This window comes from Asterias rubens, chromosome 7, assembly GCF_902459465.1.
Source record: "Asterias rubens chromosome 7, eAstRub1.3, whole genome shotgun sequence".
NCBI classification, from domain to species: Eukaryota; Metazoa; Echinodermata; class Asteroidea; order Forcipulatida; family Asteriidae; genus Asterias; species Asterias rubens.
Window position 1 is genome coordinate 18,102,502 of NC_047068.1, and position 16,450 is coordinate 18,118,951.

At 40.3% G+C, this 16,450-nt stretch overlaps 1 protein-coding gene across 2 annotated transcripts in view; it reads left to right on the forward strand.

The window, feature by feature from the left end:
- The window catches only part of LOC117292210, a 41,249-nt gene that overhangs the window by 8,978 nt on the left and 15,821 nt on the right, over positions 1–16,450 (forward strand). For both annotated transcript variants that reach the window (XM_033774173.1, XM_033774175.1), the window contains exons 10-28: positions 466–656; positions 1,999–2,152; positions 3,217–3,321; positions 4,088–4,235; positions 4,419–4,573; positions 5,148–5,273; positions 6,084–6,212; positions 6,983–7,104; positions 7,759–7,867; positions 8,497–8,616; positions 9,210–9,356; positions 10,408–10,527; positions 10,818–10,955; positions 11,378–11,514; positions 12,238–12,349; positions 13,133–13,263; positions 13,657–13,813; positions 14,411–14,526; positions 16,302–16,430. In XM_033774173.1, the coding sequence (XP_033630064.1) occupies positions 466–656; positions 1,999–2,152; positions 3,217–3,321; positions 4,088–4,235; positions 4,419–4,573; positions 5,148–5,273; positions 6,084–6,212; positions 6,983–7,104; positions 7,759–7,867; positions 8,497–8,616; positions 9,210–9,356; positions 10,408–10,527; positions 10,818–10,955; positions 11,378–11,514; positions 12,238–12,349; positions 13,133–13,263; positions 13,657–13,813; positions 14,411–14,526; positions 16,302–16,430 (2,546 nt within the window). The remainder of the gene's footprint in view (positions 1–465; positions 657–1,998; positions 2,153–3,216; positions 3,322–4,087; positions 4,236–4,418; positions 4,574–5,147; positions 5,274–6,083; positions 6,213–6,982; positions 7,105–7,758; positions 7,868–8,496; positions 8,617–9,209; positions 9,357–10,407; positions 10,528–10,817; positions 10,956–11,377; positions 11,515–12,237; positions 12,350–13,132; positions 13,264–13,656; positions 13,814–14,410; positions 14,527–16,301; positions 16,431–16,450) is intronic.

The following is a 16,450-nucleotide window of genomic DNA, read 5'->3' on the forward strand; positions in this document are numbered from 1 at the left end:
GGAAGGCGAGAAAATATACCACTACACCAATCTGACCAACCCGACATTGTAGTGATTTGGATCAGGGATTAAAACACCATCAGGGTGGCACTCAAATAAAGGACCAAGTCGAGGTCTTTTGGGTCATGACCCTGCTTAAGTATCAAACTTGCGTGCTTATATAACTTTCAGAGTTCGATCCAGTTCCATGCTTTCACCTCAATAAACCCAAGTCTTGACACTCATGGGGTGACAGGTCTTTTTCTTCAGCTGCACTGCACATCTGGAACTCTCTACTTCTAATAATCTTAGATCTTGTCTTTGTCCCACAAAATTCAAATCTCTTGTCAAAATGTATCTTATGTATTACAGGTTTTTAAGGACTATTTTTGTTGTGTCTGTTTTCTTTTGTTTTGGTTTTGGCTTTACTGCACCTATGAACAAACATATTTTGATCACAGTGCTTCTAAAACTTCATTTTTGCAGAATACTACGATGCCGTCAACAGCCTTTCATTTTATATCGACTCATCTGTGTATCTGGCCGTTAGTGTGTCGATGAAGTCCTCTGCCAATGACCAGGGAAATATTTTTGAGATCGCCTTCACTGATGTTGTTGTGGCCGACCCTGTCGTTATCGAGAACGTGGAACTGGAAGAGTTGATGGCACAAATAGAAGTATAAGGACTTGAGCTCTTGGCCCATTTCCATAGAGCTGCTTAAGCAGACAATTTTGCCTAACAATTTTCTGAGAAATAAGCAGGGCCATATTTTATAAAACTACTTTCTCTTTGCTAAGCAAAAATTGAGTGGGGTACCAGCCACAACAATACAAACTTAATGTAAATTTGGCTGGTAACCTGATTCTACTAAGCAATACTATTCTGTGTTTAGCAAGTTTTGGTGCTTACAGGCTTTATGTAATTGGGCCCAGATTACCAGTCACAAAATGTACATGTAAGATGGTATTTTGCCGAGTAACCTTAATCTGGTAAGCATTATGTTGCTATGCTTAACTTCTTTGATGTGCTTAAGCAGCTCTATGAAATTGAGCACTGGTGTTTATGATCAGCAGAGTGTGGGTTCAAGCCCTGGGCCCAATGGGAGACTTTCTGGGACGATAGAGGGCAGCAGACTTACCGGGTAAATCCATTGTTCTCAGAATTATGCGCATGTTCAGAACTACGTAAACAATGGAAATTTACCCGGTATGTCTGCTGCCACCTAGTGTTGGAAAGTCTCCTATTTCATGGCTCTGGGAATTCCGCGCTTACGTCAAGCATATTTCACAGGTTATAGCAGGAATAATTGCTTGTGCGCGTGAAGATTCCATGTTACTAGGCATTCTTAGCTTTAATACACAGCTAGCGCAGAATCTTCTCAGTAAAGTTTTCTGCAAAAGCAGCTCTATGAAATAGGTCCTTGGTCTGTAGCACTCCAGTGGAGGAAAATGAAGAATGACCATGAGGAGTGGTCAGAAGGCAATCACAGGGATAAATATGTGTAAAAGTGTCATAAGGATTCTACAATGACTCTACCTGAAACCTTCCGAACCCCTATACATAGGCCATATATCTTTTACACTCTTCAGTCTCATAACGATGACTAATTAAGAGACCAATTAAGAACTAACTGAAGTTAATATTGAGAAGTCCCCTCGATCCACTAAAATGAAAGTAGTAGTCCCGGCCTGGTAGTAGTTAATGATATGCAGGACAGATCTTTTCAGAACCGAGAAGTCTCTCGCATTCTGTGTGGTCATTGGTGGTAGTGTAACCAAGTAGACACATGGTTTCTCATTTGGACACACTTATGACACACTAAAGTGCACTTCTCATTTAGATATTATCATTACATGGTGTTACCGCAAACCAAATATACATTGGTACCTCACTTCTCAATATTTCTCAATACTTCTCAATATTAACTTCACCAAGCAATGCCTCAAATCCCAAAAGCAAAGTCGCCCTTAGATTTTTTTCCTCAAATATTATTTTTATAATTATGTCTGTTTCCCTAGAGCACTATAACAACCAGGGAGGTTGAGTTATTCCGGGCTAGGGAGGAAGTTGCAGACAGCGTGACGCTGGATGGCGACCAAGATGTCTTGAACAGCAAAATATTTCGGGACGCTAACATCGACGATGTCGACGCCAGTGAAATTGATGTTGAGGGTAAACAAAAATATTCCAAGTCCCTTTTTTAAAACCATGGCGCGAGGTTGGTTTATTTATTTGTTTGTTTGTATCGTTAGATTATATTCCCATCAAGGGAACCCAGTAAAGCTCCCACAAGGGGATGTTAGCACCAAGCTGGCAACAGCCAATCGCTCTCAAGGCCAATTTATAGTCGGCGGGCGATGGTCGGGCGATGGAAGTTTTGACGCGCGATCAAAATCAGACACAGTTTTTAGGCCTTAGCAATGACTATAAACTTTGTCGCGCCTCAAGATTTCCATGGCGCGACCATTACATGACTGACTATAAACTGGCCTTCGAATAACCAATCGCTCTCATACAAGTGTCGTGGCCGAGAGCACCTAATTAAGAGCACCGAATTCCAACTCTGGTGTTTCTGATCAGCAGAGTGTGGGTTTGGAGTCACGGTCGTGACACTTGTGTCCTTAAGCAAGACTTAAACATTGCTTCGACCTTCTGATGTAAAGCCATTGGTCACATGTGTTTTGTAACGCACGTAAAAGAGAAGGGGTTCGCCCCAGTGCTCCTGGTTATATTGGCTGCATATTGAGCCACTGCACCTTGTAAACCATTACATGGTGCTATGAAAAAGGAGTAGATCTCATAATTCGAACTCAGTCCAACAATACCTTGCAGGAAAATACTGTATGTTAAAGCGCCTTGAACGTCACTGAGCCACTATTGTTATTATTATTATTAAACATTGGTTTAACATCTATGATTATGTACTACACAAATCAATAAATTGTGATTCCGTAACTGGATGAGTACTAATAAATAATTAAAAATATTAATAATGGAAATTTATTTAGCGCCTATCCATGTTAACATGCTCCTTGGCGCTGAACAATTTAAAGGAAACCTTTTAAAATCCATACAGTTAAAACACCCTAGAGAAAATAAAAGTCTCAATCAAACTTGTGTTTAGATTTCAGGTAATGTTGATATTTTTTTTCTGCGCCTTGAACACTCAAGAGTGGATACGTCCGCATTACAGTCTTATTATTATTACTTTGTTATTTACTTTCTCCCTTTTTTAGAAACCTTTCATTTTCCGAGTGCAACCAACGAGAGTCTAGGTTATCTTGTCAACCAGTCCATTGCGCAGCAACAACAAGTGCAGGAATGCCTGGATTTTTTCGATGGTAGGATTTTTTTCTAACAGATGTTAACTTATGGGGAGAAAGAATATCATTTAGTTTTACCTTTACACCGATGTGTATCTAGTGCTGTATAGTCGGTACTGTACCAAGCTCTGTTAAAAAAATCGAGCAGTAGGCTCCGAGCAGTAGGCTCGAGTCAGGATCACTGGCCTTTGGGAAGTGGGCAGGGATGAGATTGTTCATACTTCTGGCTGAATTCAGACTATTTATGTCGGCCTGGTGAAGAAAATCAGACAATATTTGTTTACACAAATAAAGAAATCCTGCTCATTGGTATGCTTCTCTAGTGCTTTGGATACTGTTTTCAAAAGCTCCTTGGAAGGGGTTACCAAACCGTAGAAATGGCATCAATTCAACATACCTTTGAATTTGTATCCAAGTTTCAGACTTTTTCTTTAGTAATGACTCTCACCCCTGAGTGGGTTCCAGGTGAATGATTACAAAATAACAACTTTACTGATAATATCTTTTTGATGACAGTTTTTGGACTTTTGCCCTTCCCTGGATGGCCTGTGCTTGTTTTAATTGTATTGTCCGAAGAATTAAGATAAATCAAATAATAACAGTTACAGTGAAAGTTATGAGTAGAATTCAGAGATTTTGGTTAATGGGAGATTCACATTTTGATTCCCTGTTCCACCCACATATGTAGATGTTGGCCATGTTCTCTGACATGGAGCCTTTAAGAAATACTTGAATGCAGAACAGCACACTAACTTCACTCTTCTCATTTTGTCTCTTCTTGTAGGCATTATGATGTTGAACACCACCCAGACCATTATTGGGTTGAAGACTATCCAGAATATGACAATAGAGGGCCCGCTAAACTCAACTTCCTTCACTTCGAGGCTGTTCAATGATGTGGACATTGACCTACTAGATGAGCAGGCATTCAGGTAGAGGAATTTCTTGGGCATTTCTCAAACTTTAGCTTGGGCTCCGGCCCCATAATAATAACAGCCAGTTTTTAAATAGCGCTTTTCACACCCGAAGGGTGTCTCAAAGCGCTTCCAACATTATTATGGATTGGTTTATGTCATTATAGTCGACAACATTTTGTGCCACTCTTTCAATTCTAGATTGGATGTTCCTGACCAAGTCATCAATGGAGCTCTGACTTTCAGTGGGAATTTATCATCGACGGCCAGCATCGATCTTGACGATGGATATTTAGTGAATGGCTTGGATCTGTCTGAAGATGTTGTCTTGACACATGGAGAGCAAAGAATCACAGGTGAGGAAAGGAATCTCTCGTGGTGTGTCATGGCCGAACTAATAAGAGCACCGGACTCGAGCACTGGTGTTGCTGATCACCCCGAGTGTGGGCTTGAGTTGCTCATGCATATGTGCACTCCACGTTAATAGACAATCTTTGCTGACACAGCTAACGCAGAAATTAGGCGCTTGTCTTGTAGGCAAAGTTGCTCCACTGCTTTGGTTCACACATACAATGTACCCTCGCACGATCAGAATTGGGATTTCACAAATAGTTGAGACTAGTCTTATCTCGAGTGAGGACGAGTTACTCGTCCTAACTTAGGACTAGTATATGTCTCCTAGAACTTGTCCTAAGTTAGGCCGTGTCCGAATTGGTGGCTACGGCTGCGGCTACGACCGTTGCCAGGGGTGTTGCTAAGGGCATGCTATACTGTAATGCATAATGACGCGATGATCCGGCCGTAGCCGTGGCCGTAGCCGCCAATTCGGATCCGGCCTTAGGACTGTCTTAAGTTGATAGTAACTGAAAATACTTCACTGTCCTAAATTGTGTACAAACCACTGTTTTTTGTTGTTACTTCATAATGCAGGATCGAAGATATTTCAACAAGATACAACATTTCTGAAAGACATGGATCTGGACTCTGGTGTTTCCCTGAATGAGATTGACCCATCTGAGCATTTAGTCACGTTGGATGGCTCGCATGTTATCAAAGGTAACAGAGACAAGGTGCTCTACCAATTGAGCTACCTACATGTTGCCCTTATGTTGGTCTCCGTATTTTATTCACACATGTTTTATAAATAAGAATAACAACTGCATTTATAAGATGCCTAACACCTCCAAAAGAAAGTCTCAGAGGAACAAAATAAAATGACGGTTACAATGAATTGAACAGAAATGTTTTGAGAATACTCTTGAAATGTGAGATAGTGGTAGCTTGTTTAATGTGTAGAGGGAGATTGTTCCATAAATGAGATCCAGCAAATTGAAAACTACGTTGACCCTATGTTTTGATGGCAATATTAGAGATTACACGGGTGTCTTTGTAAGCAGAACGGCGCTTTCTAGTAGGAGTGTATGGAGTGGGTAGATCTTTCAGGTAAGTTGGTCCACTTCCACGACTGAATTGAAATGTTTGAAGGAAAATTTTGTAGATGATGCGAGCATGGACAGGAAGCTAATGGAGACATTGCAAAGCTTGAGTGAGCAATGTATGTGGGACAAAAGTAGTTCAATATCTTTGAAAGCGTGAGACTTGCACGATCTATAACGTTAGCAACAGTTGTAGCCGTAGCTGTAGCCTTCTATTCTTATATGGCCTGCGGCCGATTTCACAAAGAGCCAAGATTGATCATAACTGCAAATCAATTGCAGCTGCTTAGTAAAGTGTGATGTCACAACACAAATCACTATGGTAATTCTGACAACTTGTCTTACGATGGATTTTGTTGCTTTGTGAAATTGACCCCTGGCATGCACTTCAAGAGATTTACACTGTCTTTAAACTATTGCTATTTTCCAGGTCAGCTGAATTTCACTGACGTTGTTCATATTGATGGTAGCATTATAACTGATGGGTTGGTGGACGGAGTGGATGTCAGCTTCATGTGTGAAAATGTCATGACTATATCCACTAGTCAGACAATCTCAGGTAATATTTTAATTATAACAACAACAACAATAACGATAATAACAATAATATAGGAGACTTATAATGCGCCATGTTTGTCACAGGTGACGCTCCTGGCACAGAAACCCTTACTTAGCTAGTAGGAAGTCTCCCTTCTCAGTTTGATAGGGAGTTAGTTCCATAGGGAAGGACCAGACCGAGAGAAAGAACGGTTTCCCCGGGAGTGATGTAAGAGGGGCACTCGAATAATGCCATAAATTCATTATTCTCTGTTTCAAGTTGAGTAATCTACAAGACCCAGTTGTCTTCAAGGCAGTACTTGTAAGCAGCATCTAGCAACGGACACAGCATTTCAACGGAGCCTGCTTTTTGTTTCAGAACCAACACTACTATAGACCAATTGCATATGACGTCACACTCTCAAAAAGGAGGCAGATCATTGGACAATAGCTGTTCTCCGTGCGTAAAAACGTGTGCGTGACCTCAGCGTACCTGTAGCGTTTCAACTTATGCAAGGGGAAGCTATTGGTTCTTGCACAATACAGAACGCGCCTCCGAACGATGAGCGTAATTTTGGGTGTCAACTCTCTTTTGTGCATGTTTGTATACGATTTTGACACCCAAAATGACACCCAGGATAGGCACATGTGAGTTTGCTGCGTGTATTGCAAGGGGTCTACAAAGAGATTTACACATGGTGCTATCGCAAACTTCACCTGATTATACTCCCACCATGCATTGTTTAAAATCCTACTAATCTGTTATTTTTATCTCCTCTGCAATCTGTATAGGCTCCCTTGTGTTCCAGCAAGCTCCGTTGTTCAATACGGACGTAACATACGATGGTTTGTTGGGAAGAGTCAACATTACACATCTCAATGAAGAATCTGTGAAGATCAATGAAAATACAGTGGTGAGTAAAGGCCGGAGTATCAAGCTCAACATTACTTGAACATTCGCAACATGTTCAGTTTGATTTTTTCTCATGAAGACGAGCAGCGAAACGTCATGACTAAACTGGCTTTTTCAGAGCCAACACTTCCTCAAAACATGCAAATTATTACATGGTTGTACCCACAGTTCTGTTTCTCTTGAGGCTACTAAATATTTGTAGAAAAAAAAGTTGCATCACCTTAAGGTGATCCCTCTGCTGCTGCTTGCTAGGTTGTATTGACTCCTTGCATGCACGTCACTTGCGGCGACCATTTTGGTGGTTTACGTGTAGGCGCCGCGTCACTTCACTGAATAACGCACAGTGACTTTGCCCACCAAGTGGCACATCCAAGATTATTCTGATAATGACATCAGGTGAATTGGGTCAATTGTAAACTTGGGTGTGATCCCTGGCTATATGGCTGTTACAGGTTCAATAGCTTCTGACTGGCACCCCAGAACAAAAATAAGAACAAAATAAGGATGCCACCCAAAATACTTCATCTGAAATCGCCCCAATGATTGTATACATCTACAGTTACATAGGATTCAAAACAATCAAACAGTTCCAAAAACCAAAAGTATACTTTGTCTTTTAAGACTAACCGTTTTTTATTTATTTGTTCTTGTTTAGATCACAGGGGAGAAGACATTTGCAGAGGATGTTTCAGTGGCTGGTGATGTCACTCTTGGCACCACAGTCAACGATGTGGATCTACAACAGAATGTTGTGCTGTTGAATGGTAGGACGTTGATCACTCAGGCTTTACTTCATATTGCATAAATCTTCCGCCTTTTTGTGGCATCTCATAATCTATCAAATTTTATAAGAATAATTGGTTGCTTCTTGTATATAGCGCGCATCCTTTACTCAGTGATGCTCAAGGCGCTTTAACATACTGTAATTTCTGCAAGGTATTGTTGGACCACATTTGATTTATGAGACCTACTCCTTTGACATAGCACCATGTCATGGTTTACAGGGTGCTGTGGCACAATATGCTGCCAATCAAACCAGGAACAACGGAGCGGACCCCTTACCTTTTCGATAAGTGCACTGGGTTCTCTTTTCCTTGCATTACACAACACACGAGACCAACGGTTTTACATCCCACCCTAAGGACGAAGCATCATGGTTAAGTGTCCGGCTTAAGGACACAGGTGTCACGACTCTTGAGCCCACACTCGCTAGGCCATGACACTCCTTTATGTAGAGGAAAACTTGTCTAGTTATTTGTTATACATAGTTTGCTTGTAAGGATGATTAGTAGCAATTTTTAACAGATATTTTAAACAATTTCTAAGTAATTTATGCTTGACTGAATGTTTTGGCTATGAATGACTTTTTTTCCCTGCCGTTATTTACTTGAAGCTAACGGTACCTTGGCTGGACCCAGGACCTTCACTGGACCAGTAACAGCAGCTGGTGATGTAGATCTTAATGGATTAGTGAATAAATTGAATCTCACTCAGGATGTTGTCACGCTCAAAGGTAAGGCTGTGTCTGAAACAGCGACTTCGGCTACAGCTACGGCTAGAGTAGCACGTCTGCCAGTGTTGAAGAATAGGCAGACATGTGCAATCTAGCCATAGCTGTAGCCAAAGTCGCCATTTCGGACACGACCTAAGTTCACAATCAACATCCAGCACAATTTTTTTTTCTTCAGGAAATATGGCTGCCGCTTCCCAGGTTGAATCGTAAACTTGGGTGTTATCCCTGGCCATGGCAGTTTATGGTTATATGGCTTCTTATTTGCACCCCGAACAAAGATATTGACAAATTAGGGAGACCGCCAACATAGTGCTGGATAGTTCAGTTGGTAGAGCGTCGGCACATTAATCTGGAGCCGTTTCTAATCTCACCTGGGGCTAAGTGGATTGGGTTTTCAGTCCCTACTGGACTGCGTGGGTTTTCCCTGGAATACTTCCTTCCTTGTCTTTTCTCTGTTTGGTTCTTGGCTAGTATAGTGATTTAGTTTATTTTTCCAAGAGGCCCTGCTTCACAACCAGAATAACAAAAAAATAGAAATAGAAAAAATTTAAAAAGATTTCATGGTTGAACTTTTGTTATGATTTTTTTTGCAGGTAACCACACCATCACTGGAAAGAAGACTTTTGTTGACGGCATAAATGCAGAACAGTCCATTAATGTGACGGGGAATGTTGATACGGTCGACCTATCGGCTTGGGCCAATGATGTGATGATGTTATCATCTGATCAGACAATTCAAGGTATGGTAACTCTCCAAACAAAGATATTGACACAATATTCTGACCGCCAACATAAGGCGCAGAGTACTGGCATGTTAATGTAGAGGTTGCAGGTCCAAGTCCTACTCCCCTCATTTTTTTTCCTCATAGTGTAATATTTTGTATTTATGTGCCAACAAATTTGTGAGAAAGTTACCCTATCAATCAACTGCAGGGCTTGGCTCCAAAAAAATGTCCCTCGTCACTCTTGCCTTTCTTGCTCTCTTCGGTGTTCCAGGTAGAAGGTGCTGTTAGCGATGATGTCGATTTCCCGCACACGGTATTTTAAAAATAAGCCACAAGGCATGTTGGGAAACTAAATAATAAGCAGGCCATGTTGGATTTCAAATTATAGTAGTAAGTTGTGGGTAAAAAGCAAGTTATTGTACCAGACATTCAAACCTGACTTACCTTTATCAATAAATTAATCAATCATTAAATTTATAAGGCGCTAATCCAAGAGTCGAATATCATGGTGCAGCCATCTTGAATTCCCCCCCCCCCATTGATATCAATGTAACCAAACTGAGGCTGGAAAGAACAAAATAGTCTGGTTCCTATTTGCAAAAGGATTATTAGCATTCATTGTTGTAATTCGATGCGAGGAACATGACAAAATGCGAGGCAGCATGAGAAAGGTCTATTGGCTAACTGTAAAAGGTATAGACCATGTGAACCTTGTTTACAGTAAGTGTGATCGTGCACATTCTTTCAGTATTCTGGCAGGCATGATACTACACTGGTTCTATGGGAAAGTTGACATTTTGATTCATAATTTCCCAATAAAACCAAGAGTTATGAAAGTAAAAGCTGGTCAAGTTTTGAGATGTGCCCCCTTTCATCGTATCAAAAGTTAATAAGAATTGGACAGTGCAATCTCCATAAAATATAAGATTTTTATGTTTTCTTCCATTAGGCTGTGTACAAATCATGCCTGCAGGAAGTCCAGACTCTGTGGCTCTTTTGTAAACATGCCACAGGTCACATTGTCTATACTTTTGAATGTATCTCTGCTCTTTTCTTTTCTCCATAGGTCCAGTGGTATTCTTTGATGATGCAACGATGGGAGCCAACCTTACAGTCGATGGTCTCATCAACGATATAGATATCCAGGCCTTGTATAGGGATACCTTCTTTAATATATCCACTATAGGCAAGTCATTTATCTGTCTTTAAGCCGTGTCGGAAACGGCGATTTCGGCTATAGCTCTGGCTAGATTGGGCCTATCAGTGTCATGGCCGAGTGGTTAAGAGCACTTGATTAAGAGCACCGGATTCAAGCTCTGATGTTTCAAGCACCGGATTCAAGCTCTGGTGTTTGATCAGCAGAGTGTGGGTTCGAATCCTGGTCGTGACACTTGCTACGTTATTATCCTATTATTGGCAAAATTGTGCTGTTGGGTTAGTAATAAAGAAGTACAAGTTTTAAAATAATTTTTACAGAGCAATTGATACTGGGGAGCAAAACCTTCACACAGCCAGTGACCGTCACATCTGGGCATATCATCTTCCAGGGCCTCATCAACGGGCATAACATGACGGAAGACTTCCTCGACAAATACTCCGATCAGACTATCACAGGTAACGAACCAATCAAAATAGGTCTTTTTGTCACAATCAAAATAATACTTTCAGTCTTATAAATGGCTCCCATTGTGTCCAAATCTCCCTTGCCTCCAGAATGTAGTTGTATTGTTTTGAAGTACCCTTTGTTTCTTTTTAAATTTTGTGTCCACTAATTCCCCCCCCCCTCTTTTAAATGCTGTTTTCCCAATTTCTGTTTGTCTGTTTAACTCAAGTAATATTTTTGCTAGCAAATTTTATATATTGTACATAATATTGTTGTACTACAGTTTATATGCTGTGATGGATTATTATTATTATTATTATTATTATTATTTATGTCAATAAACCTTTTATCTATCTATCTATCTGCAATTTTCCACTTGCAGGTGACACCTTTTGACAATTTTGTTTTGTTTTTATGAACGTCTTCTGTTTAGGATCGAAGACCTTCGTTGATGGCTTTTCTGCCAATGCTGGTCTCAACGTGACTGGATTAATAGCCGGAATTGACCTGATGGCTCTGTACATGAACTCACTACTTGAATCAAGAGAGGCTCACCTTAGAGGTCAAAGGGTAAATAATCTATTAACCTCTTAGGTCAAACTGTCAAAGGTCAATGCTGAGTCGTGGCGACCTTTTGGGTTAAAGGGGATGATCAAACCCAAATTTAAACAGGAAATATCAATGGCACAGATCAAAAGTGGAAATACAAGACATGTGTTTCAGAAACATTCCATGAGGAGGGGTCGGTCTAGGAGGAGCAACATTAATCGAAAATGAATGCTTGCATTGTCACTTCCTGTTGTATTACCTTACCAATAATATTAGGATTAGTGTTTGAATGTGTGGGTTTGGCAGTGGCTAGGGCAGGATGCAAAACAAAAATTATTCATCAATTGTTGTTGTTCAACCGAAAATTATTTAAGTTTAACCCAATCAGTTTCCTGTGTGGTTTATTACTTCATAAATATTTGGAAGGTGAGATAAGTAGGATTTGAAACTTTGCATGGTGGAAATACGATATGGAAAGGTTTGCGGTAACACCATGTAGGCCTAATGCCTATATCTCTAATGAGTTGGGGGTTCTGAAAAGAACCGTTGGTTTCAACTCGACGTTTCAATCAGTATGCTCTGATCGTCTTTTTTTTTTTTTTTTAAACCAACAGTTCTCTTCAGAACCACCCCCAACTCATTTAGAGATAGTCATTACATGGTGTTACCGCAACCTTGCCATTAGTTGAGATATTTTGTGTGTTAACAAATTTCTGCCATTCTGTCCATTTGTTTTTTGTGTAGACATTTTTAGGTGATGTGACCATCATTGGTGCTGTGGATGTTGCTGGCACAGTGGATGGAATTGACATAGATGCTGATGTACTCACCGTCAATGGGAATCAAATAGTCACCGGTAAGTCTCAGTGGAGCTAAATTTGTAAAAGCTTTTAATTATAACATTCTCAAAATGTACAATAGAATTTTAAAATATAGAATTAGGCGTGGCAAACTGCTACCAACCAAGAGGATTTGTATAAATTTTGTATAAATGCAACAACAACAAAATAGTTGACCTGACCTTTTAACCCTAGCAAAGTCTTTCTCAAAAACTACAGAGAAAGACTCTAAGATAAGAAAAGATAAGATAAGAACTTTATTATACCACAATTAAAACTGGCCTTGATTCAAACAGGACAGACAAAAACACTAAACATTTTATAACAATAAACAGACAGATTGATGATTAAATATTGATCAAGAATATCAGATATGAAAATATGTTTCTGGTATGGATTAAAAATTTGCACAGCAATATTTATATACAGGGTTAAAGAAAGACTCTGCTAGGGTCCAAAACATCATCATCATCAATCGTCGTAGGCTACTGCCCGTTGACGCAACAACCGTACGTCCACTTCTCATGGGTTAGGTTGCTCGTGCAGGGGTGATTTTGCATCGCTGTAGGGTAGCCGCAGTTTGTTCAGCCACGCTGAGGCCACTCCACCTGGTGAGGCTGTCGATCCAGCAGAGTTTTGGTCTTCTAACCCACCGACGGCGTCCAGGTGGGATTCCTTCAAGCACTGCTGCTGCAAGACCACCCTGCCCCGTACTGCATGGCGTCAGGTCATTAGATATTTTTTGCACGATAAATTTTGGAGAGTACATTCACCATTCTTTTGTCCCTGGTGACTTGCAGGTATTAAGATGTTCCAAAGTCTTGTGGCCCACAATGCATCCGTTGATGGGAATGTGAATGTACAGGCCTTAGTCAACGGACGGAATTGGACAGAGTTTGTCGAGACAAGAGTGGATCTGACATCCGATCAGGTATGTATAAATAAGCAGCCGTAAGTAAAATCTGTGAGAAATAATATCACATTGTAATTAATTTTCATGTCATTTCATTTATTCATTCTGGTTGTGAAGCCGGGGATTCATAGAGGGTCAAATTTTATAACTGTACAAGCCAAGAACCTAATGGACAAAAAAAAACAAGAATGAAGTTTCAGTTTTAGATGTGGGAGGAAAACCTCAGAGAACAATTCCAAGGAAAAAAACAGAACTATTCAAGGGAAATATACCTTGTAGAAAAATAACTGAGCGCTTTGAGGGAGTAAATAAGCACTGTATAAGAACTGTAATTATTGTTACCCAAATTAGTTCCAACAGGAATCCAGGAATGGTTCTTAAGATATTTCCTTTTTTGATCTCATTTATCAGGACATATACGTCAACCACAGCATTACGGCCAGTAGTGTTACTGTTAATGATGTAGACATCATAGGGTTAGTCAACGGTGTTAATCTAACAGCCCTGATGCCTACCATCATGAGCAAGACCAAGGAGCAGACCATCACGGGAGACAAAATATTCGCTGGTAATAAATTTAATTTTATTTCATTTCATTTTTATTTCAATTTCATTTTCGTTTCATGATGCAACTAGAAACTTCAAGTGAATCATATTTTTTTTTACAAGGTCACCCTAAAATGCAAACAGTTATAGACATTTTGCAAGATCAAGAATTAGAGTGGAACAGTTTCTCTATGACTTGACGCCTCTTTTTGCAGGCTATCATACTTGAGCGCGCATAGAGTGGATCAACAACAGGCCTAATTATAATGTGTTTTATACTGACATTTAAATTAACTCAACCAGGGCTGAAAAATAATGGCGTGGTAAGATTGATCACCGCTTGGAACGAGGTTGGAACCATCCAGTTTCCTAGCTAAGAGGCTGTTTCTGAAACGGCATGTTTGGCTACAGCTACAGCTAGATCAGCGCGTCTGCTAGTGTTGAAGAATAGGCAGACGAGCATGTTTTGTACATGGCTAAGGTGAATTACATGTATGCCAATAAATTACATCTGTGTGTAAGCTTTCCGCTCGAAACTTGAGAAACTTCCTTCATTTTTTCAAATATACAGTCAGATAAAATTAACTTGAATGCCGTCATTGATCCATCTTTTCTTCAGAGTTTATTGTTCACGGTAACGTGACATTGGGTGGATACATCAATGGTGTAGATTTAGACCAGTTTGTGTTAAGAGCTATGCTCCTCAAAGGACCTCAGACAGTCACCGGGTCAAAGGTCAGTACCTTGTTGAATATTCATAAGGCAAAGTCTTGCCCAGATAAGGTCCAGCATTGGTGATTATACTCAGATACGAATAAAACAAGCAGACAAATTATATTTTGATTGATTGCCACAGCCTCTGAAAACTGTTTTATTTCCAAAACAAAAATTGTGAAGGTTGCCGAAAAACTTATGGCTAGCCAGTCACACACATAAAAATAGCTTAGGGTACACATGACCCCACAATTGTTTGGCCAGTACTTGGCTTCTTCTGCCCACATAACACTCATCAAATTTGCCCAGTACCTGGATTCTTCTTCCCATGAACACATGACCTCAACCATTACTGGGCACCACGCCCGAAGTAATTAATTGGCAAACAATTGCCACACCACAACAAATCTGGCCAACATGGCTTCTTCTTCCAATGTACACGTGACACACCCATTAATGGGCACCACGCCCCTATTACTTATTTGGCACACAAATGTTATATTTTTTAACTGGCACCTGGCCAAACATTAATCTGCATGCCCACCTGACTCCAATCACGTGGGCACACAGTCAGAATGCACTAAAACAATTATTGAAACTAGTCATACCTTACACAATGAGGTTAACCCATCAATCAATTAATTAAGTTGTAAAATTCCACCTTGAGACATGAGGTCGGACTTAGCCCCTAGGGAACCTCAGAGCGCTAACACAACTTATTGTTACAATACCTTAACTCAATATTACGAATGGGCGTGTAAGTTCCTTGAACAAGGTGTACAAAGTGAAAGAAATAATTTGACAAAGTACATTTACTTGCAACTATAACCCCCAAAACAGAAACACTGTGTGAATCCCGTAAAAAACGCCATACCGCAATGACAAGTTAAGATTACTGACAAGACCTTTAGGGTGGGAGTGGAGGGAAATTAATTAAATTGTGTGAGTATAAAACTCACACAGCCTCTTCACTTCGAAAGGCAGTGACAAAGTGACTTTGAAGTGAAAGCTAATCCCGCGCTAATTAGCGCGTCCCCAACAACGCAAGGTAAACAAAAACATTCATTGGCCAATGTTGTCCTATTAAACACCCTATTGGCTAATTGAAAAGACACACAATATTTATGCACAGAGGACTGTAATTAAAAACCCAGGAATACCAACATATTTGCCCGCGAACAAATTACCAAAGTTACTCAGTATTAGTGCACGGCACCTGGCCACGCATCCCTGCACACAAGGGAATTACCCCTTAAGCTTGTACAATTTTAACCGCACTTTGGCAGCACACGCACCGTGTGTAACTACACTTTTGCCCTGTGTATAAAGCATTTTATCCTTGAAAGATAAAATGTGTTAATGTTAGCAAATGCTACAAGTGTACTAATTGAATGACAGTGGAAGGTTTTTCCACCGAGGGGTATAAATGGGTACCTGTGAGGGTAGAGGTTGATATTGTGAATGGAAAAGCCTTCGGAGCGCCAGGGCAGCTGGGAAAGATTATTAAGGGATGTTATTGGCCCAATGAAATTACCAGGGCACTAATGTAAAGCGCATTGAGACTGTTATTGTGAAATGCGCTATATAAGAATTTGTTGTGCTAATTGGCTGGCAGAGGGTGCTAGCATGGCTACGTGACAGAATTAGGGTTGTGTGGGGGTCATGGGTCGATTGCTGTAAACTCTTTCTGGACTTATGCAGTCAATATTCGTCAAATGCCTTGGCAGGAGTTTTAATGCAAGGTATCAGTTAATTATATTTGTTAATGGAGTAAATGTATTCTTTTTTTGTAACAGACATTTGCAAATCAAACAGCGCTTTTAGAGAGCTTGGAACTAACAGGACTTCTGGATGGCGTGGACCTGGACTTCTTCATGTCAGATATCATATATCCTGACAAACTGACTAAAATTCTTGGCACCAAGGTAAGCGTAGATACAATGTT